Below are 22,817 nucleotides of genomic sequence, written 5' to 3' on the forward strand. Positions count from 1 at the left end.
AACATACCATATGGTTGTGAGCTCCCGAAAGAAATGGGGAATTTGAGGCTTTTGCAGACACTTGATTTTGAACATGTAGGCAGCATAGAACTGCCTGCGAGCATCATCCGGCTAACGCAGTTGAAGTGCCTATCATTTGTTGATGAGGGTATCAAGAGAGTGCCGGATGGGATTGGAAAGCTGACATCCCTTGAGCAGCTGAAAATATACTTTGGGTGTGGCAGCAATGACTACCAGAACAACGTGAGGATGCTTGTGAAGGAGCTGGGCAGCCTGGGAGAACTAAGGGTGCTCGAGATTAAATTTTTATTTTTGAATGATAGTACTGTGCAGAGATGTTTGGCAGAGTCTCTACGCAATCTCCACAAGATCCAGCATACAAAGCTGTTAACAAGTGTGCTACGCAGATGCAGAATATGGCCATGGGGGAAGCAACAGGCTCTATGCTCCCTCAACACCTTATCTGTCATCTGTCCTTGCAACTATTCCAGTTCCCTAGGCTGCCGTCATGGATCAATCGTCTTCACCACCTCTCTTTCTTGTCATTGCGTGTTGTCACTGTGGATGAGCAGGATCTCAAAACTTCTTGGCAGCTTGAGGGAAACTCCGCTATCTCAACCTGGTTGGCATGGAGGCCACGGCAACTGTGAGTAAGATCAATGCCGGTGATGGCTTCTTCCAGGAGCTGAGGTGGTTCGTGATGCGACATGTAATGGTCCAGTTTCATCAGCACAAGGAGGACTCGACCTTTTCATTTCACATATGGAATGGAATCGATCCTGTGCCCTTTGGACCTACCAGTAGAAACAGCTGCAGCAGTAGTAGTGTACCCTCTGCCGTGATGCCAAGCCTTCAAGTGCTTGACACGTCTGTCTTTGCGCGGGCCTTGAAGGATGGCAATGGTGACTGCAGCAGCATTGGCTTGGAGCATCTGAAATCTCTTCAGAAATTCGGGGTACGCATCCAGTGTCAGGGTGCATCTGATGCAGAGGTGGAGGAAGCAGAGGCTGAGCTCCGTTGCGCGATCAACCACCATCCCAATCGTCCCACATTTGAAATCCACAGATGGTTTGAGAACAAAATGTCATCGTCTGTAAAAGACCAGCAGGAGGTACGAGAGCAATGCTTAATTGCTTCGTTTGAAACCCAACTACTGTTTCTCTGCTAGTACAGTACCTTCCTCTCTCATTATGGGCACGCACATAAATAATTATTTTCTCTAGTGATTTAGCTAATCACTGATTTTCCTCCAATCTTCAGTTGGAAGACAATAGTTTACCCACGGAAGAAGAGGAGAACAACAACGACAAGGATGACAGGGTCGAGGACAAAGAGGATGAGGAGGACGATGACACAGTGACGAGGAAGAGGAGGACATAGGAACAGGTCTAGCTGACATCCAGTCGAGCGAGTCTCTGAAACCGAAACTGAGAGTATGATGAACCCGAAAGTTACCTTCTGCTGAATTCCCATCTTTAGAATCAGATCAATTAGCATGGGAGCTTTGGAGGCGGTTCCGGGACGCGGATTTTGCTCGCTCCTTCTTCTTGTGACCCGGGAATTATGGCTCGAGCGCAACGCGAGAATTTTCAAGAGACCGAAGCGGTCCATGCATATCCTACTACTCAAGATTAAGGAAGAGGCTAGAATTTGGGGCGTTGCAGGAGCCAAGCACCTCTCTGCCCTTCTGGAGGGAGCTTAGGACCTCGTTCGGATCTGTATAGCTCTTGCATTCTTGTTGTTTTTTTTGTACAGTCTCTTCTTTTTTTTCTCCTATAAATGATCCGCTGGGACCTTCTTCTATATCAATAGAAATGGCGTAGTTTGTGGCCGTTGTTCAAAAAAAAATAATCCAACAGGCTTGCATTGGCTTGCCGCTTAGGACGCCCAGCTGCGCGCCTGTGCAGATGACTTGTTCTGATGCTCTTGAAATCGGAATCCTCGAGTTTGAAACATCTGCGGGTGCTTGCTGCTTCGTTGCAGATGAAAACCAATCCCCTGTTCCTGCTCATTTCTCTAGCATCAATAGTTCCATCCTGCTCCGTCCTTTCAGGTTTGGGCAAATGGCCTTGGCTTCAATCAAGTTCCTTGAATGGTTGTTCGGTTCATGCTTTTCATCATCCTGGACGGCGGCGCGGGAGGCGGGCAGCTTTGGTGTGAGGACAGAGGAGGAGGAGGTGCCCCGGGCGCCGGACCGCGTCTCGGCCGTTTGGCTTGGGGAGTTCTCAACTTCTCTGATCTGCTCAGCGCCGGAGAGCAAAACTATCTGGGCCTCTTAATGAGCCGAATTTCCTTTTGGTCCGTTTCCTTCGGGCCACTAACGCACGCATATCTTTGGGCCGAGATCCAGTCCGGTTACTTTTTCCCCCTGCCGTTGTTCTCCGTCTCCCTCCACGTGTATGCTGGTATGGTGTCGTGGCCCGACACAGCTCACATCGCTCACCGACGCCCCCACCTCATCTCTTCTTGCTCTCTCCAGAATCCTCCCGCACCGCAGCCGGAGCAGCAAGCAAGAACCGTCGCTCGACTCGATCAGGCGCCGAGAAGGGACACCAATTGTTAAGGTATAAAGTAATGATCCCTTTCTCTCCCCAAGTTCCTTGCCTGTCTGAAATCTCGCCGTCACTGGCTGCCTCCCTGCATTTCTTGACCCCTTCTTTCCCCCTTCCTTCCATAAACTAAGATCTGAAGAGGAACCGACAGCTAGTCTTGTGCTTAGTAATCTGGATTGGCGCTTTGCCGTGGGCAGAATAGAATTTTCTCTCTCAACCGCGCCGTCGGTTCCTGGGGACACACGCGGTGCAGTGCAGCTGCAGGTTAAAACCGCCACTTGTGTTATAGTAATCACTTGCAGCAAATTGCAGAGATTACGAGGTTCCACCGTCCAAACCTGTTCGGATTATGATACTATGTAGCGTAATTTAACTTCTCCCGAGTATTGGAGCTCTGAGCATCGAGGTGTGAGCACCGAGCAGCAGCAGACGGTGACAAGGGGGGATGGATGTGGCAGATCTGCTGCATCAGCAAAGTGTATTCAGAGGCAGACAGGCAGTATTCAGTGATCTTTGGCCTGCTGCATGACTGTATTGCAGTGCCCATGGAGGAGCTGTTCCTCCTGTGGTTGGTCGTCTAACCACTGTTAGTAAGTAGTAACACAGAAAGGTCCCGCTGAATCTGTATTCTGTAGTGCCTGCAAGGGACATTACTGCTGGATTTGTTAAGGGTCATGTAACACACCCCTACTGGCTCAGAAACTGGTTGGGTTTTAATTTAGTTTTCAATGGGGAGTCAAAATGAATGTTATAACCACAAAATTGGAAAAAACTGCTTGTCTCTGGATGCATGCAATATGACCCCTGATTATTTTAATTTGGGCCTCAAATTACAGCCTTTGAGACTAAATGACGAAGCAATTTAATGAAAATTGTCATTCTCAAGGCTAACATGGATAGCGACATGGACTTAACCACAGTTCATCATATTTCAACTCTCATTTACATGTAGTACACTACCACACTGGTACTCTAAAGGATCATTTGGGTCAGGCTCACTGTCGATTGTGTTTTCAACCAAATGGCATACTTGTTGCAAACCTCTGAATCTAGCACAAGGTTTTATCGCCCTGTGTGGCTTTGAAAAAAAGATAATATACTCCAATGTTTCCTTGTGAACCATGCCTCTGGTACTTGCCTTTAATATGTTTACACGTCTAGTTTGTAATACTTTCCTTTCATGTATCAGTAACCATTTTCCCGTGCTAAATCGTGTGGTTTCAGCAATGTCTGGCAAGTACATCATCGCTGGCCTTGCTGCCTCCTTCATCATCGCATATGGCTCCGACGTCCTAGTGGCACAGAAGAAGGTTTTCGGAGGTAAGGAAGGGTGCCCGACCTCAAGCTGCCACCGCAAAATATCTCTGCTCCTGTTAATGTTTGTACTGAATGGTGACCAGGCACAACACCAAGGACTGTGTCGGACAAGGAGTGGTGGGAGGCGACGGACAAGCAGTTCCAGGCCTGGCCTCGCACCGCAGGGCCTCCGGTGGTCATGAACCCCATCAGCCGCCAGAACTTCATCGTCAAGGATCTCAAGCCTTGATCAGGTAGGGTGCCAAAACGTCTGTCGTGCCACTTGCCCCTGAACGAGTGCCCGTTCACAAGGCTTGTTTCACTCACCTTTGTTAGATTTGAAGTTCTGAACCTGAACTTTCAATTCCATGTTCAGGCGGTGATGGACCAAACTCGGCACGGTGATAAACTGATGGTTGTAGCTACAAGCTGCCTGTGCTGTGTTCATCACAGATTAGTAGTACTTGCTTGGTCTGAATAAATCGGTGCTTCCTTTCGTCCAGTGCAGTCTTGTCTCTTCGGAAGCATATTTGCTTTGGACATTTGTCATCCCGGATGATTGTTCTTAGGCTCCGCGGCCTGAACTTTGCTTCTGGGCTCTCTCTGAGGTGTCGGCTGTCGAGTGATCTGTGTCGCGCTGGGTGACTGGAATATGTGCCTTGTCTACTGATGCAGAAGATTCGGGCTAGTTGTTTAACCCCAGCGTCCAGATGCTCTCATTGTGAAGTTGCTGTGAGATCACGATGGCCACCTCTTGGCAAGAATCTTGCGGCCGTTCTCGAGGCGCTTCTTCAGTGTCGCTCACGCATATCTGCGTGTCTGTCTGTTAGAAATGCACGCACGCTGCTGCTTTGCTTTGGTCAAGGGTTGCGGTGGTCTGCTTGGGATGACACGGATGTAAATTTTTGTCAGGTAGAAACAGCTAGCATAGATCTCGCGTTTTGACTGAACTCAGACACAAACTTTTCTTCAGAACCAGAGTAAAGTAGTATTGCCCAGGCGTGCTGACCCGATGAGCAAAAGGCGGTGGCCGTAGCCGCCGGCCAGGTCTCTCTCTTTCCTCCACCGACCACCAGTGCCCTGGGCCCTATAAAACTGCCACGCCCAACCCCTACGGCATCGTGTCGCCACGCCATTACTCACCAGAGACCACACTCCTCTGCGCTCCGCACGCGTCGTGGCATGCCCGATCCGGGAGCAGTAAACTAACAAGGGAGTGATCCAGCAGCAAGGGGAGAGGACGACCGCACCGATAAGTTCTTGCTCTCCCCCGGTAGATCCCTTCCTTCGCTCGCTGACTAGTCTTTGCTCCGGCTAGCTAAGCTTTGCTTGTCCGCTGCTCCATGTCCATGGCCACGAGAGCGATCGCCGCCGCCACCGCCCGCCGGAGTGGGCTCGCCGCCGCGCTCTCCTCGTGCAGGTAACATCATAACAAGCGCACCATCTGACCTGAGTTCGTGCAGGGTCCATGGATGCATTTTCGATCTGGAAGTTCCTTCCCTTTTCTCGCACCTTGCACATATGACCCTGATGATTTTTGCAGGCGCGGGGGAGCTCGGGGTTTGTCGCACAGCAGCACCCAGCTGCGCCGGGAGGAGGACCAGAGCGCGGACCGTCACGAAGAGGCGGCGGCGGTCACCGCGGCGCAGGTGGAGGCGTCGCTGAACCGCAAGAACGTGGAGGTGGTCCAGGGGGACCGGTCCTCGACGCTGCTCCCGGATGAGGCGGTCGACGCGCTGGGCGGCGTGGGCGCCGAGGCCGACGACGCCTGGGTGCCCGACCATGAGACGGGCGTCTTCGTCCCCGCCGAGGAGGCCACCGGCAACGGCAGCGGCAGCGGCGGTGACGGCCCGCACGAGCAGCCTGGGCCGTCGGTGCTGGACCAGGCGGTGTTCGTGCGCGAGGACATGGAGGACGTCGAGAGGCCCGCCGTTGACATGGCCAGAGCCGACGCCAAGTGAACGTCCACGCGCGCCGCCGCCGCCACCACCGTGTAGCCTTGGTGGTCTCAGGCTCTCATCCCTGTAGCTGCAACTAGCAATCGAGGACGATAGCTTTAGCAAATAAGCTTCCTTCCTAATGGAATAAATCACTAGTCTCCTCTTTCTAGAAGGTTCCAAAAGTCACTGCTGGTTCAGAGCTCCAAGAATTTGCATCTCAAGTTCTTTGGCAGTGCAATTTCAGTAACATGCATCACATTCCGGAAGAAGGAAATGAAGAATCGCCTTATTGAAAAGAAAAACAGAAACGAAGCACCAAACCCTCAACGGGAAAAAAAAGGGTTCACATACAGATCAAGAGTCCAAACGAGCAGCATTTTGCATTGTATCCATAAACACGGTAGAGAGCAATAACAAAGATTACAAGTCTTTATCCGAACACCAAGTTCAGGCTCCTGATTAACCGAACTGCACGGCGGTGGCTAACCATCCAGGGAGAGCACACTGGGCGACACCCAGCTGGGCAGCAACCTACATAGCTGCTTCTCCCCTTCCCATCTCTCTGGGCGGGCGCTGGAGAGCACCCACCTTCCGTGCCGATCCTCGAAGACCATTTGCCCTTCCTCGGCGCCGCTAATGAAGACCGCGCCGTCCAGCTCCGGCACCGGCGACCACCGTGGCGGTTCCGTCAGCGAATCGAGGCCGTCAAGGTGGAAGAAAACAAGGCTCCCCCAGTCAGAAATCGACAAGGCAACCAAGGCGAGCTTATCTCCACACACCACCACGAACCAACTGCGGGTTCAAAAGCTCATCATTGTTGACCATGCCGCCATCGTTCTCCTCCGCGATGAGCAGGGGTCGGATGCTCATGCCAAGCTCGGCGTCATCCAGGTGCACGGTGTAGAGGCTCAAGTCCCAATCCAAGGCGATGATCTTGTCCTGGAATGCCACGATCTGGTCGATGGGTCCTAACCCGCCGCCGCCAGGATCCGTTGTCGCGTGCTGGCAATCATCTCTTCCGATTCGCCAAACAAGCAGCCGGCCAACAATGTTGCGGGTGCTGACGAGGAGGCATGCCTTGGGCGATGATATTGGAGCTGTGAGTGTGCAGCAAAGGAGATCAATGTAGTCGAAACGGTAGGCCGCCGCCTTTGCTAATTCCGGGCATGGTGGAGAGGAAACTTGGACGCCGGTGCACACGTCGATCATGGTGATGTTGCCTCCCGTCTCCGAGACCAACAAGTCGGCGAAGATCGCATGGCCGTAGGAACACCCTACGAACTCCATGCCGGGTGGAATGGTTGCCGGAACTGGGCGGTGGAACCTGAGGCTTGGATTGGCCGGGTCCATGAGCTGGAGCTGCCATGCGTGATGAACTCCAGAGTGGGCATCGTTGCTTAACTGGGCGCAGCTTCGGATCATGAGAGGTGGGTGGAGCTTGCAGAGGGAGGGTTTGGCTTCCATGAAGGCCGCACGCCAGCTGGGGCAGGTGGAGATGAAGCGGGTGCAGCTCAGCAAGTGAGTGATGGAGCGCAGAATTCCAGATGGGAGCTCAGCCCAGCCCCGGGGTCCGATCGACCATCGCCAAGAGCATGGACATGGTGGTGGTATCCATGTATGTGATGCTCTCCATGGTCTTATTAGCTCCTGTAACAAATAAGAATTACGTAAGATGAACAAAATTGCTGCTAAAAAGGAAAGAAAAAGTGGGGGAAGCAGGTAGCAAAGATGAAGAAAATAACAACAACGATCCTCTAGTGATGGGCAGTGCTCCAGAGTATGTGTAATAAAAGGGAAGAAGGATTTGAATCCTGGTCTATCGACCAAATCCCACCTTCACCATCTCACCAGCAACAGCAATTTATGGGTCGGACTACTGAACCAGTGAACCGACAATCACGTCGGTTCGGCTTTTCATTTTATGGTCAATTTACGCGTGCGCGCCCCTAATCCCTGTTTTATCGTCTATAGTATTTTCTTCGATGAAACAGGAGCGTCAGGCCCATCAATTTAAGAGCAACACTGTACCGATAAACTTACTATGCAATATTCTAATAAATCATGCTAAAATTGGTAAACCAACTACCGCGCGTTCACACGTGAATCATATTCACCTAAACACAACCAATCTTGCAATTGAAAATAGGAGGATCAAAATCAATATTACCTGGAAGACTACTCGTTGGGCCCAGGTTCAACTCACCCCCGACAGCGGCGGCGGCACAGCAGACCGATGCAGTCAAGAGGGCAGGGGTACCCAAACCCTAGAAGGTATCTTTTTATATAATGGCGGAGGGCAAGTAGTTTCCTACCAACTCCAAGGGGTTTTCCACCAAATGACGAGCTGGGATGATTCTCACACATAGTTACTCGCGGCTAGAAGAACCAATTTTCGTGGAAGCAAACCAGATTCACATTGTTTCGTATACTATTTTAGCCAAGATACCAAAGATCTTTTCCCAAATAGGGTCTAAGGTTTCGTATATTATTTTGGCCAATGATCCTGTAGCGATGGGAAGTGATCCAGCATGGTTAGCATAGAAAAAATACAAATCGAAAAATCGAACCGGACCTTGTCAGCTCGGTTCGCTTAAAAGATTGGTTTCAACAAGAAAATAACACGTATTTTGCATATTATTTTAGGATGAGATCGGCCCAATACAACAGAGATGGAGGCACAAAGCTTAAAACAACGAGAAAATAAGAATTAAAAGGGGAGAAGGGTTTGAGTCTTAGTTTATAGATCAAATTCCACCTCCACCATCTCACCGGCAATTTATGGGTGTGATACATTAATGGAATATACATTTGTAGATAGAATATTATTACTAAATCGTGGTTTAACTGGTTGACCCACTGGTCGGACCACTGAACTGGCGAACGGCGACCAAGTCGGCTCGACTTTTCACTCTGGTTGTTAGGCTAGGGGTTTGGAGTTAGTGGTGGAGCTCACCCAAAATTTTAGATAGGGTCGCCTCGTACGACAAACATAACTACTGCTAAAAACCGATGACATCAATGCCACATTCATATTAAAATCACAATAGTAATTCATTAAAAGATTGGTTTCAACAAGGGAAAAGGCACATATTCCGTGTATTTTTTCCGGCTGAAATCGGCCCAATACAACACAGATGAAGACACAAAACTTAAAACAAGGAGAAAATTAAGAATAAAAAAGGAAGAAGGATTTGAACCCTGGTCTATAAACCAAATTCCACTTCCACCGTCTCACCAGCAATTATGTGTAATACATAATGGAATATACATTGATATACGAATATGAGCATTACTGAACTGTGGTGCTTGTTCCACTGGTCGGACCATTGAACCCCTCCGGTTTGGCTTTTCATTTTATGGTAGTTATGGTCATTTTACACGCGCGCACACATCCACACCCCGTTTACCATCTATAGTATTGTCTTGGATGAAACAGGAGTGGCAAGCCTATAAATTTAAGAGCAACACTCTACTGATCGGCTTGCTATGCAATATTCTAATAAATCATGCTAAAATTGGTATAACTACAATGTATTCACACATGAAACATTTGCAGCCCGCACTATTATTCATCTAAACACAACAAATCTTGCAGTCAGAAATGGGAGGTTCAAAATTAATATTATATTACCTTGGTAGGAGGGAGCAGCGCACCGGCGACTACTCATTGCGTTGGAGTGCTAGCAACAATGGCGGCGGATGTCGCGTGCCGTCCTTTACCGGAGGGGCCCCGCGAGCTGCTGGATGGAGGGCGTCGGTCGCAGGGGATTCAAAAGAGGTCCTTTTGGCGGCCCGACAGATTCCGGTAGCCGGACGGAGGGGGTGTGCACCTTGCCCCTTGGCGGCGGCGGTAGCGCAGCAGAGCAATGTGGTCAGGTGGGGGATGGGTATCCGAACCCTAAAAGGCATCTTTTATACGATGGTAGAGAGCAAGTAAATTTCTACCAACTCTAGGAGCAATTTTGTAAACGGTTTACTAGATTCGATAGAGTTTTCTCTCGAGCAACGGGTCAGGATGATTCTCAGATATAGTTGTTCGCTCGAGGTCAGGAGGATCGATTTTCATGGAAGCAAACCAGAAGCATATTTTTTCTATATTATTTTTGCTAGAATATCAAAGATTTGTTCCCAAGTAGCGTCTAGGTTTCGTATATTATTTTGTCCAGAAAATAACAACAACTACATACACGATGGGCAGTGATCCAGCATGGTTAGCATAGAGAAAAACACAAACCGAAAAACCAAGAATCGAAAAAGCACATATTTTGTGTATTATTTTGGGATGAAATCGGCCCAATACAACACAGATGGGGGCACAAAACATACGAAGGTATATCGGGAGTATTGATATGTGATCCAATGGTTCAAACTTCATAAAGGTTTTGAAGAATGTGGGGAAGACACTGCCCATGTAAAGGCCCAGGTGCATCCTTACAGTGTTTATCCCACTAAAACTGTGTTTGGTTCAGCTTTCTAAACCTGCTTCTACTTTCAGAAAGCAGAAGCTGAACCAAAGGAGTTCAGCTTTTCTGCGGCTGCTTTGAAAAAGCTGCTTTTCTGTAGTATAAATTTGAAAGTAGATTGTATCCTACTTTTGCAGCTTTTCCGAATTTGTGAAAACTACACATCTACTATTGGTCACATATATACCATTTCAATTCTTTTTTATATATAAGAAAATAAAAGTTTTCATATATAGGAAAATAAAAATAAAAAAGAATAAAAAGTTAACTCCAAATATTTTTATATACATAAAAATAAAGATTTAAAGGAAAAAAATTTGATCATCACAAAGAAATATTGTATACTGTCAATTTGTATAAAGACAATATATAACTTTTTCACAGTCGATAACTCATAGCAGTTTGAACCAAACGACTTTCAGCTTTTTCACAGCAGGCATCTCACAGCAAATTTTTCACAGCAGATATCTAATAGCAGTTTTTTCACAGCTCACAGCTGAACCAAACGCACCCTAAGGGTTAGAGAGAAAAATTCACCTCCCCCGCGCTTAAAACGAAGCATCCAAAGGGTCAAAAACGAGGTGGACTTTCTCTACTTCCTTACTTCCTCTTTCCTAGCTTCTCGCTTCCCCTTATAAAGTACCCGCATGTACTGATTACGAGTGGATGGCTGATCAGGAGACGAGGATCTTCATTCGTCTTGAGGAGACAGCTGGCAAAAGCACCAACGCCTCACATGACCAGCCCAGGCTATCAGTGCTGGACTGGTGATTGCAAGTGAGGACATCGAAACATGAAATATTTTGTTTGATAGTTTGATTTGATTTAGAAGGTTCTAGTGTTAGTGTTGGGGGTCAACTACCGCGTGAAAAAGATCGGAAGACCTCGAGTGAATCTAAACCAAGTCGAGCGCGTAAGAGATGGAGAGGAGAAAAGGCACGGGGTTATACCTTCGTGACCCTGCGTCGCGGGCGATGCAGAGGAGCCTGCCATGGTTGGGGCCGTGCTGACGCTTGCGGTAGCCGAGCCTGGGGTCGCGACTGTGTGCACGGGGTTGAGGCGATGGTGTTGAGGATGGCCATAGGTGGATCTTCCCGCCGCTGCAGCGCCTCCTTAGATCGGCTAGGGTTTACGGTGTCGATGGGGTGGCGGCGGCGGCGGTGAACCTCGTCACGTGTGCTGCTGGCCCCCACCTTCTTTTATAGCGCAGCGCGACGGGAGCCCACCAGCTAAGAACGAGCTAGAGCGCCCTCGATCAGAGCGCGGGTGAGCGGAGGCCTATCGGGCCCGTTGGGGCCTGAGGGTCTCTGGGAGATCAAACTAACAGTCTCCCCCTTGATCTCACCGTGTACCTTTTCTTTTTCTTTCCATTTACTTTTTCTCATTTCATCATGGATTTATGCATAGAGCATGCCTCATCGTCACAGTCATCTGCTGGTAGATTTAACAGCTACAATACATGCCTCCGTTCCGAAACAGATTTTTTAACCTTTTGGGCCCTTATAGTCCGAAGATCACAAGCTATCCCTTAGCCCCATGCCGGCTACGTGTTCCTTGAACACGCTGGGTGGTAAGCCTTTCATTAATGAATCCGCAAGCATCTTTACTGTGCTTATATACTCGAGATTTATAATCTGATCTCGGACTTTATCTTTCACAATATAATACTTTATGTCAATGTGTTTGGCAGCACCACTTGTCTTATTGTTGTGTGCATATATTACTGCGGGCTCATTGTCGTAGTACAACTTTAGTGGTCTAGATATGTCATCGACCATTCTCAGACCGGGTATAAACTTCTTAAGCCAATTCACCTGCCCCGTAGCCTCATAACACGCAACAAACTCGGCATACATTGCGGACGATGTAGTGACGGTTTGTTTGCAACTTTTTCACGATATTGCTCCCCCTGCGAGGGTGAACACATACCCAGACGTGGATTTTCTGTCATCCCCTGCATAATCGGAGTCTGAGTATCCTACGATACGCAAGGATTCTATTTTTCTGTATGTTAAAATGAGGCCTTTTGTTTCTTGTAAATAGCGCAGAACTTTCTTTACTAACTTCCAGTGTTCTGGTCCTGGATTACTCTGGAATCTGCCAAGCAACTTGGTAACATAGACTATATCAGGGCTGTGCACACTTGTGCATACTGTAAGCTTCCCACAGCTGAAGCATATGGTACTATCTTCATCTGATCAATTTCATATTAATTCTTAGGACATTGAAATTCCCCATATCTGTCGCCCTTAACTATAGGTGCAGGTGAGACACTGCATTTATGCATATTGAATTTCTTTAGAACCTTTTCTATGTATATTTTTTGGGATAATCCTAATACCCCTTTCATTCTGTCTCGATGAATCTCGATTCCTAAAATGAATCTTGCTTCACCAAGATCTTTCATCTCAAAGTGTGAGGATAAAAACTTTTTCGTTTCTAATAACAGACTGACATCACTACTTGCCAGTAGGATGTCATCCACGTACAGGATTAGAAAGATATACTTCCCATTCTTGAACTTTGCGTAAACGTAATTGTCCTCAACATTTTCTTTAAACCTGAACTCTTTTATTGTTTTATCAAACTTCAAGTACCACTGTCTTGAATCTTGCTTTAGCACATAAATAGATTTCTTTAGACGGCATCCCAATTTTTCTTTGCCTTCCATGACAAAACCTTTCAGCTGTGCCATGTAGACAGTTTCATCCAGATCCCCGTTTAGGAATGCTGTCTTCACATCCATCTGATGCAATTATAGATCATAATGAGCCACAAGGGCCATTATAACTCTGAAAGAATCTTTACATGAGACTGGAGAAAAGGTCTCATTGTAATCAATTCCTTCTCTTTGTGTGTATCCTTTTGCCACGAGTCGTGCTTTAAATTTATCTATATTCCCTTAGGAGTCACATTTGGTTTTGTAGACCCATTTGCAGCCTACTGTCTTGGCTCCTTTAGGAATTTCCTCTAAGTCCCAAACTTCGTTGGTACTTATCGATTTGATTTCATCTTTCATGACATCAAGCCATTTTGATGAGTATTCACTTCTCATGGCTTCTTCAAATGAAGTGGGATCATCCTCCATTTGAATTTCTTCGCTATTATAGACTTCATAGTCGTCAGGAATAGCGGACTTCCTTGTTCTTTGGGGTCTACCATAGACTTGAGCCTGCATCCATAAATTCACTGGCAACATAGAGTCACTGATCACACTTCGCACCATATCCATCAGGGTACGATTACGTCTTTCAGCCACTCCGTTCTGCTGAGATTCCCCCGGCATTGAGTACTGGGCTACTATGCCTTGCTCCATCAGGAACTTTGCAAAAGGTCCTGTAACTTGGCCATATGGGGTATGTCGACCGTAGTATTCCCCTCCACGATCGGATCTTACGATTTTAATCTTTAAATCATGTTGATTGTCTATTTCAGCCTTGAATATTTTAAATTTATCCAAAGCTTCAGATCTTTCTTTAATTGGATAAATGTATCCATAACGGGAATAATCATCTGTGAACATTATGAATGAGTCATAACCATCCACATTCTTTACATTGAACGGACCACAGATATTTGTGTGAATTATCTCTAATACACCTGTGCTCCTCTTAGCATTTTTCTTTATTTTCTTTACGAATTTTTCTTTTATGCATTCAATGCATTGTTCTAAGTCGAAAAACTCTAATGGAGGAAGAATATCATTTTTAACTAATCTTTCTATTCTCCCCCTCGACATATGGCCTAAAGGACAGTGCCATAATTTCGACGACGCATCGTGAGTTCTTTTCCGTTTTCTATTCGCAAGTGTAGACGATAATACATTCACGTTGTTATCGCATACGGAATTCACACTTTCACGCAATGATATCAAATAAAGATCATTTCTTCTGAATGCAATGGAAATAACCGTATCATTACATTCTATCAAACACCTGCCATCTCCAAATAGACAGGTATAACCATCTTTGTCCAGGCAAGACACACTAATTAAGTTTCTCTGTAAAGAAGGTACATATAAAATATCTCTAAGAATTATGATAAAACTAGTGTCGAGTTCCAAATGAACATCACCCACTGCTTCAACATCTGCCTGGGCTCCGTTGGCAATTTTAATTTGTCTTTCGCTTCTTTGAGTGGTTCTCGTCGAACGGAATCCCTGCAATGAATTTGCAACATAAATTGTTGCTCCTAAATCAATTCACCAAATGGTTTTTGAATATTCTATATATATACAAGGATTCATTAATGAACGAAATAATATTCTCACCTCTTTTTTTCTTGATCATCTTTAAGTATCTATGACAATTTTTCTTGTAATGACCCCTTTCTTTGCAGTAGAGACACTGGTCCTTCTCTACTAGAACCTGTCCTTCTTGAGGTCTGTGTTGATGAGAGCTTTTTCCTTTAGAGGAGGAAGAAAATTTGCCTTTGAAATTGGCATTCTTTTTCTTGTTCACATAGTTTAAAGATCCGCCAGTGGTGGATCTTATCCTCTCCTCCTCCTGAACACACATCGCAATGGTCTTTTCTATATCCCAAGTATCCGGTTGGGTGTTATAGTTGACACCAAAAGTGTCAAATTCTTTAGGTAACGAAGCAAAAACCAAATGGACAATGTGATCCTCCTTGAAGGCAAGGTCCAATGACTTAAGCTTATTATTCTGGTTGACCATGCGATGAATATGTTCTCTGATGCCACCTCCATTGTATCTTTCTGAAACCAGTTGTTTTATCAACTGGGTTGCATAAATCTTTGAAGAACCAGTATACTGGTTCTTTAACTTCTCAAGATACTCTGTGACAATGGCACAATCTGGTATTAAGCCCATAACGGCAGGCTCAATAGTGTTCTTTACCACTGCCAAACATTTCTTATTGGCAGGGAACCATTTAGCATAAAGCCTCTCATAATCTGCTTTTGCTTTCTTAGAAGAAATCTCTGTTTGCTTCCAAGAAGCATCTGTGTTTGTGTCCTCCCTCACAGGAGTCACAGGCTCTGTGGGAGTCGGTGTAGCTAGGACCCAAATCAATTCACCCATAATGAAATACAGGTCTAGCTTTCTGTACCATTCATGGTAATTGTCTCCTTTTAAGATAGGAATATCATTGATGGAAAACATCATTGATAATCCTCTTGAAAAATATTCATGAGTGGTGAGAGCATTAAAATAAATTCAAATATATTGTTACATATTTTAAAAATGACGTTGGTCAAAATTTATACATGCAATGACCTTTTGTATTAAGTCTAAAACACTGTTGGGCAGAATTAGAAGTAATACATGAAAATTATCTATCAAAAAGATTATAACATAATTTCTTTTTGTATAAAGTCTAAATCACCGTTGGGCATAATTGGAATTAATACTTGAAAAATATCTTATCAAAAGATAATATTATAGTAATTGCAATATTGTCATTGTTAACGTTGGTCAAATAATAAAAATATTGCCATTCAAAAATTATCTATTTGCCTTGAAAATTTAAATTCTCCCGTTGGTTCAAATTTAAATGACAAGACAAGAAAATATTAGAAAATAAATCTATTTAATCTTTGCAGCGGAAAACTTAAATTCTATCAAAATTATGTCTAATTTTGTCTTTTAGAAGCATTGCATCAAGGTTCAACCAAATTTGAATTTGAAATACATCAAATTCATTGAAATTCTATTGAAAAATTTACTCTGAAAATTGAAACCCGATGCACTGTCCCTTCCTGTTGATCCAGCCCGCCCGGCCTTTTTGTGCGCGGCGGCCCAGCGGGGAAAAAAGACCTGCGCGCGCCACAGCCCAATGCAAATCGGCCCGTTAAGGGCCAGCTTTCACGCCCGCGCGCGCAAGAAAACCTTGGCCCGGGCCGCCATTTCCCCATCCCGCCTGGGCCAAAAGGAGCCCAGTGATGCGCGGCTCGATCACGACCGTCAGATCGCGATGGACGGCTGCGCGCGCGTTTCGGGTGAACAAAACCCCCCACGAGTAACCCTAGCTCATTCTCCTTTCTCTCCCCGACGCCTTCTTTTTCTCCACTCCGAGCGAGCGAGAGAGCGGTGGAAGCCGGCGGTAGAGCGACGCCACGGCGAGCCCCCTCGCCGGCGCGCGCATCCACCGCAAGGTGAGCGTGCTGCCGTCGAGCGGCATCACCGTGGTGCCCAGATCCGGCGCGCGACGAGCGGCGCGGTGGCGGCTCGCACGGCCTCTGTCCGCGCTTGGCCCACGGCCTTGCGAGGTCGGGTCGACGCGCCGGCATCCCGAGCACGTCGACGGTGGACGGCGCAAGAGGTAAGTCCCCCTTTTACCGTCGTCCCATTTTCTCTTTTTGGCTAGGGTTAGGGTTTATGTTGTTCTAATCTAGGGTCGGGTCAACGCGCCGGCGTCCCGAGCACGTCGACGGTGGACTGACGCTTGCGGTAGCCGAGCCTGGGGTCGCGACCGTGTGCACGGGGTTGAGGCGATGGTGTTGAGGACGGCCGTAGGTGGGTCTTCCCGCCGCTGCTGCGCCTCCTTAGATCGGCTAGGGTTTACGGTGTCGGTGGGGTGGCGACGGCGGCGAACCTCGTCACGTGTGCCGCTGGCCCCCACCTTCTTCTATAGCGCAGCGCGACGAGGTCCACCAGCTAAAAAGGAGCTGGAGCGCCCCCGATCAGGGCACGGGTGAGCGGAGGCCCATCGGGCCTCCGAGGGTCTCTGGGAGATCAAACTAACATTTAGAAGTTACTAGTGCAGATTGATAAACTCCTTTGTGACAGAATAAAGTCCATGACTCCCGATGTAGAAGGTTCTATAAGTTACTAGTGCGGAGCTCTTAGACATTGCAACCGAGGTTCTTTATTTGCTCAATATTAAAGTTCTCCATCATAACATTTCAGTTTGTGTGGTATTTCGATCTAGTATGTTAGCAAGAGCAATGTGAACTTGATTTATTTCGCATGCATCACGTGATGGAGTTGGCCGGAACCGCCTGGAACTCGTGCACGACGCCGTCGATCTCGATGACGCTGCACCCGGGTTCCTTGGTCAGATTGCTCCTCCTCATCTTCTTCCTCACCCGCACCGCTCGGCCGTGTCGTCCCCTGGAGGCGTACATATTCGACATGAGCACGTGGTCCCCGGAGTCGCCGTCGTCGTTCATGCGCCGCATCACCCGCTCGGCTCGCTCGACGTCGCCGCGCGCCCGGCAGGCCGCTAGGAGGGAGCCCCGGACGAGCGCGTCGGGCGGCACGGGCATCGCCGCCACGAGCGCCTCCGCGTCGTCCAGCCTCCCCGCGCGGCCGAGCATGTCGACGGCGCAGCCGTAGTGCTCGATGCCGGGCGCCACGCCGTAGGACCGCGCCATGTCGTCCAGGTGCCGGAGGCCGTCCTCGACGCGGCCGGCGTGGCAGCACGCGGAGAGCACGCCGAGGAGCGCCACGGCGTTCGGGCGCACACCGGCTCGCCGCATGGCCGCGAACAGCGCCAGGGCCTCCTCGGCGCGGCCGTGCGTCGCGAGCCCCAGGATCATGGACGCGTACGTGTACACGTCGCGCCGCGCCATGCCGTCGAACACCGCCACGGCTTGGTCGACCGCGCCGCACTTGGCGTACATGTCGAGCAGGGCGTTGCCGACGACGCCGTCGGCCTCGCGGCGCCCCAGCTGCCTGTACATGTACGCGTGCACCCACCGCCCGGTGTCGAGCGCGCCGAGCTGGGCGCACGCGCCGAGGACGGCGACGAGCGTCGCGTCGTCCGGGCGCACCCCTGCGCGCTGCATCTCCCGGAACAGGGCCAGCGCCTCGCCGTGCTCGCCGGCGCGGGCGAACGCCGAGATCATCGTGTTCCATGACACGACGGTCTTGCTCGCCGGCATCGCCCTGAACCACCGGTGCGCCGCCGCCACGTCGCCGCACTTGGAGTACATGTCCACCAGCGCGTTCCACGCGACGACGTCGAGCGTGACCTCCGCGGCCGCGACGCGCCGGTGCGCCTCCCTGGCGAGCGCGAGGTTCCTGACCTCCGCGCAGGCCGCGAACCCCGCGGCGGTGGCCACCGCGTCCACGGCCACGCCGCAGCCGCCGCCCGCCATCTCCAGGAACAGCGCCACGGCCTCGTCGGCGAACCCCAGCCGCGCGTGGCCGGTCACCATGGCCGTCCAGGAAACCACGTCCCGGCCGTCCGGGAACCCTTGGAACAGGGCCCCCGCGGCGGCGCGGTCGCCGCGCGCGAGGTAGAGCGCGATGAGGCCGTTGCGGACGGTGCGCTCGCGGTCCAGCCCCAGCTTGGCGGCGTGGGCGTGCACCGCCGCTGCGGCCTCGTTGGCCGCGGCGGCGGCGGAGGACACGGACAGCGCCTTGATGAGCGCCCGGAGGCCGCGGGCGTCCGTCGGGGCGCCTTGCCGGAGCGACACCGACGCAGCGTCAGCCCTCGGATCTCCATGCCCGAGACGGTGGTGAATTGGAGTTGCTGGCTTGCTGCTGTGCGGGAGATATAGTGGCGTCTGCTGGAATGGATAGGCCACCATGGCCGCAGGTGAGTGGGCTGCACACTTGCACTGTGGTGCCGTGCGCCGTGGCCTCTGCTTGGAGTTTTGGATAAGCACCGAGAGGCTGACGTGTGGGGCCAGATGAGCGTTCGGGGATGGACGAATGGAAGTGCAGGCATTTCAAATGTTGGATCGAAGCTGGGAGCCTCTGAGCAAATCAAGAACTGTTAAGACTAACAGACTCAACGAAATCGAGGAATTCTCTTTCCTACAGATGCATCTTGCGAGGAAGTGAAGCACGAACACCATGGAAATCCAACATCTATGACTCCGTTGCAGGCAAAGGACAACCAATTGTTGGATGCATGAACAAGGACCAGGAATCTGTGCCTAGCCAGGTCTCGATAAGCAAAATTTCGGAATTTTGGATGTGGTGGCACATCATTCTGTTTCTTTCCTTTTATTGGTGTGTAAGTAGTGGTGTTAAGCAATCATTTCTTGATCCGTTAAATCGGAGTTCTAATCGGAATCCAGATGATTGTATGTTGAGTTAAGGGTTCGAGACAATTTAGAATTAGCGCTTGGCGAGTAAAATAGAAAAAGACCGAACTTCTCGCTTAACACGAACTATGTTATTATAAAATATATTATATTTTTATATGCTAATCAATATATTTATATAACTTCACGTAGCAATGCACGGCCATATTTGCTATGAAAAAGAAAATATCAAGTTAGCACGGCCGCCGATACAATACTTTCCCCATTAATTACATACTAAGTAGGAAATGTAGCAAATCACAATATTTTAAAGCTAATTTTTAAGGAAAACCAAACTATTTTATTCCCTCAATTCCAAATTATAAGTCGTTTTGATAGATCTACATACATAGTTTTTGCTAGCTTATATATATATTGTGTATATCTCAATTTATAGTACACGTTATATATATCTAAAAATGCCAAAACGACCTATAATTTGGAACAGAAGGAGTATTTTCAAACTAAATGCTCAATAAAAACATTCAAGGAAATGTTAATGAACAAATCCAGCGCGGTCTCTATAAACATGATTTTTTTCAACTCGGATTCAAGAAGATCACTGAGCTTCACCAATTCAAGACGCATCAACTTTCCACACATGACGCGACCCTCGGCGAGACCACAGGCCTCCGGCGAGCAGTGCCTCACGCCGGAAGGGGTAGCGACGCGACGTACCAAGAGATGCACGGCAACAAGGCACGGACGTCTGGATGGAGCATCCATGAATCCCCGGCACGGATGCCTGTCGCCAACGTCGACAAGGGGTTACGGATGCTGGAGACCGCCGACTTGACACTCCAGCCGCCATCGTCAGCGCCGCCGTCGCCGTGCTGCCCGTCGACACGGCACGGATTTCGTTGCTGCCTGGGACGTCCCGTCCCGCCATTATCGCTCTCGCCGTGCGACCCTTCGAGGGACGGGAGTCAACGCAATGTTCCTTGCGCCATGCGTCTTGCCGTCTTCAACAGGGGCGGCGGACACGCGTGGCCCCTTGGTGGCTGCGCACGCGCGCGAGGCCGGCGCGCGGCGAGGACTGCGAGAGGATGAAACATGGGCCAGCGTTGTTAAGACTTCAGACAGACGGCTGATGGCTGCGAGTAGAGCCGCGTTTCTCCGGTGGGACATGGGATGTAGTGACGAAGAGGAGCTGAGCTGACGTCTTGGGAGAGCTTTGTGCGCGCGCCACGCTTGCCATGCCGGCCGTCGCGCCCAGCACCCGGTCATGCCACCTCCAGCCGCCACACCACACACCGGGCACAGGAGCGTGGCGGCGGCTAGATACCGTTCGCCCCCGGATCCGATTACGCGCATCGTCGCAGGAGACGTCTTCCTCGCCAAGAGCTGACTGCTCCAACGGCCTGAGGCGCAGGGGAAGAAGAGTCCTGCTCGCCTGCTCACTTGGTGGCGGGCGGGCCAAGGTTCACGCCGGCGGCAGACCGACACGTGCTTGTGGAGATGTCACAGCCGCTGAACCTCGGGCGGAACTGGTTCTTCCGCCGGCGGCGGGAGCTCTGGTAGTCTGGTCGGCTGGTCGCCATGGCCGGGCCGGCCACAGAAGGTGTCCATCCAGGTTCGCCAAAATTCTCTGTCTTCTCTACATCACCGAGCGAGCTTTGAAATCCTCCCTTGTGCACATGAAAAGCTGCCGTCTGGCAGGAATGTGAGAGGGAACATGGAATCGAAGCCGCAACCATCTACTTCACACCTCTTTTCAGACTTGCTCCTCATCCAGCCGACGTTCTTGTTTTGCTCAGGAGTTCAGTTGCTTGGTTGCATTCCAAGTTCTCGTAGATCAGTTGCCAGGAGCGAGAGATGGCCGATCTGGTGGCCAGGTGGGCAGCATGCAGAGCATCGCCAAGCTCGGCCTTGCCATCAAGTAGGCGGCGGACACCGCCCGGCTGCACGAGGAGTACCACGAGATCAGCCGGCGCGTGCTCAGGTTCAACGCCATCCTCTCGCAGCTTCAGCGGACGGCGGGCATGGCGAGTGACAACCCGGCAGCTCGTCACGGCCTGCCGGAAGAGGAGCGCCGTCCGCCGCCTCGTCACAGCACAGGTGCTTTCGTTTTCTTCTCGTCCTATGCGTATCAAAGTCTAGTACGTAGAGCTGCAGCTACGTTTCAATATTCGAGTAGAGAAAGGTAAACAAGCAAGTCGTTGTAGTATAGTGGTGAGTATTCCCGCCTGTCACGCGGGCGACCCGGGTTCGATCCCCGGCAACGGCGGAGTTTTTCTTTTTTTTTCCCCAACCATCCATCCAGCGCATAGATTATTTTTCCTTCTTCTAAGATGAAAACAAGATAACAGCAGTGGTCACACGAGAAAAGCAGCATACGAGCTTTCTATCTAGTAAGATGTTTAAGCAACGATACGAGTCCTCCGAATCAAGCATCCCTGCTGCTAGCTCAACCTGCGCACCTCGTCGTCGGTGACCTCGATCTCCACACAAGCGTACCCGTTCTCACGGTACCGCCTGAGGATGCTGTCGCTCAGCGCGTTGTTTCGCGATGAATATTTCCTGCATCTCGATGAACCGCGGATTCAAGCTAGGCAGGAGTTGGAAGGCCGTGGGGAGGGGTTTTTCCGCGATGACGTCGATGTATCCTGTCCCAGCCGTACCACCATCCTCTTCCTCTTCCCGGCCCCCGCCTCTGGGGCTCGCCGCCAGCCAGACAGGTAGCTGAAAGCCGCGGGGCGCGGGATCCGGCTGCGCCTTCTTCTTCTTCACCTCCTGCTTCGATCCGGCGTCGGCATTCTTCTTCACCTTCCGCTTCGATCCGGCGTGCGCCTTCTCCTCCTCGAGCTTGGGATTCTTCTCCGCCTTGTTTGATCCGGCACACGCCTCCATGTCTGATTTCTGAGTTGGTGGCGGCTGGCGGCGGCGGCGGCGTAAGTTTTTTTATTTTTTTCCCTGCCTGTAGTTATTGGGCCGGCCAATGCACACGCCGCCCAGCAGGCCCGTAATCAAGCCCAGGGTGGGATTTTTGCGCACACGATGACAAGAAGGCCCATCCAGCGCCCACGACGACAAAAAAAAAAAAACGCGCACCGTGCTCGCTTGGTTGTTGCTTCTAGACACTTCCACAACGGTCGAGGGTGCGCTCAGTCAGGATGCGGCCGATCCTGCCCACCCAGCCAACAGTTTCGCAGTCCGCACCCTGGAATTATCTGATTTTGCATTAAGTGTCTATTTGGATATTATTAACTCATCACCTTGGCCTTTTTCTATTTGGATATTATTAACTCATCACCTTGACTTTTTCTTTCTTTTCGATTGCAATCACATCCCATGGCCCGTGTTTTACGTTCAGCTTTCTATGGTGGTTATAGCAAAATAACTGCTACTTAGAAGTTCGTCATGATGTACTTTGTCACTACTAAGATGAAATGATTGTCACTACTAAGATGAGTAATATTAGTTTCTAATAGTTGTGGGGATACCTAGTGTTTTACATTTCGTTATGATAAAGTTACTTTTCATCCCGGGCCAAAGAATTATTGTTCTTTTTTTCCTCATATACTTCATTACATACTGAAAAGATAATGTAGATGTGGATCTAATTTAT

General features: G+C 49.5%; 3 protein-coding genes and 1 non-coding gene across 4 annotated transcripts; 3 read left to right on the forward strand and 1 right to left on the reverse strand.

The window, feature by feature from the left end:
- Positions 1-2,407: 2,407 nt before the first annotated feature.
- LOC112890770 lies at positions 2,408-4,448 on the forward strand. The gene is made up of 4 exons (XM_025957627.1): positions 2,408-2,564; positions 3,777-3,872; positions 3,953-4,102; positions 4,225-4,448. Exons 2-3 carry the CDS (start codon positions 3,779-3,781, stop codon positions 4,096-4,098), a joined length of 240 nt encoding a protein of 79 aa, XP_025813412.1. The 5' UTR covers positions 2,408-2,564; positions 3,777-3,778; the 3' UTR covers positions 4,099-4,102; positions 4,225-4,448.
- A 316-nt stretch (positions 4,449-4,764) lies between these two features.
- LOC112890769 lies at positions 4,765-5,960 on the forward strand. Its single transcript, XM_025957626.1, has 2 exons — positions 4,765-5,268; positions 5,392-5,960. Exons 1-2 carry the CDS (start codon positions 5,192-5,194, stop codon positions 5,807-5,809), a joined length of 495 nt encoding a protein of 164 aa, XP_025813411.1. The 5' UTR covers positions 4,765-5,191; the 3' UTR covers positions 5,810-5,960.
- An 11,103-nt stretch (positions 5,961-17,063) lies between these two features.
- Positions 17,064-18,799, reverse strand: LOC112889533 (pentatricopeptide repeat-containing protein At1g08070, chloroplastic-like). Its single transcript, XM_025956227.1, has one exon. It carries the CDS (start codon positions 18,746-18,748, stop codon positions 17,186-17,188), a length of 1,563 nt encoding a protein of 520 aa, XP_025812012.1. The 5' UTR covers positions 18,749-18,799; the 3' UTR covers positions 17,064-17,185.
- A 2,605-nt stretch (positions 18,800-21,404) lies between these two features.
- On the forward strand, positions 21,405-21,476 carry TRNAD-GUC. The gene has a single exon. It is a non-coding gene; the product is annotated as a tRNA-Asp (tRNA).
- The last annotated feature ends 1,341 nt before the right edge of the window (positions 21,477-22,817 follow it).

This window comes from Panicum hallii, chromosome 4 (assembly GCF_002211085.1).
Source record: "Panicum hallii strain FIL2 chromosome 4, PHallii_v3.1, whole genome shotgun sequence".
NCBI classification, from domain to species: Eukaryota; Viridiplantae; Streptophyta; class Magnoliopsida; order Poales; family Poaceae; genus Panicum; species Panicum hallii.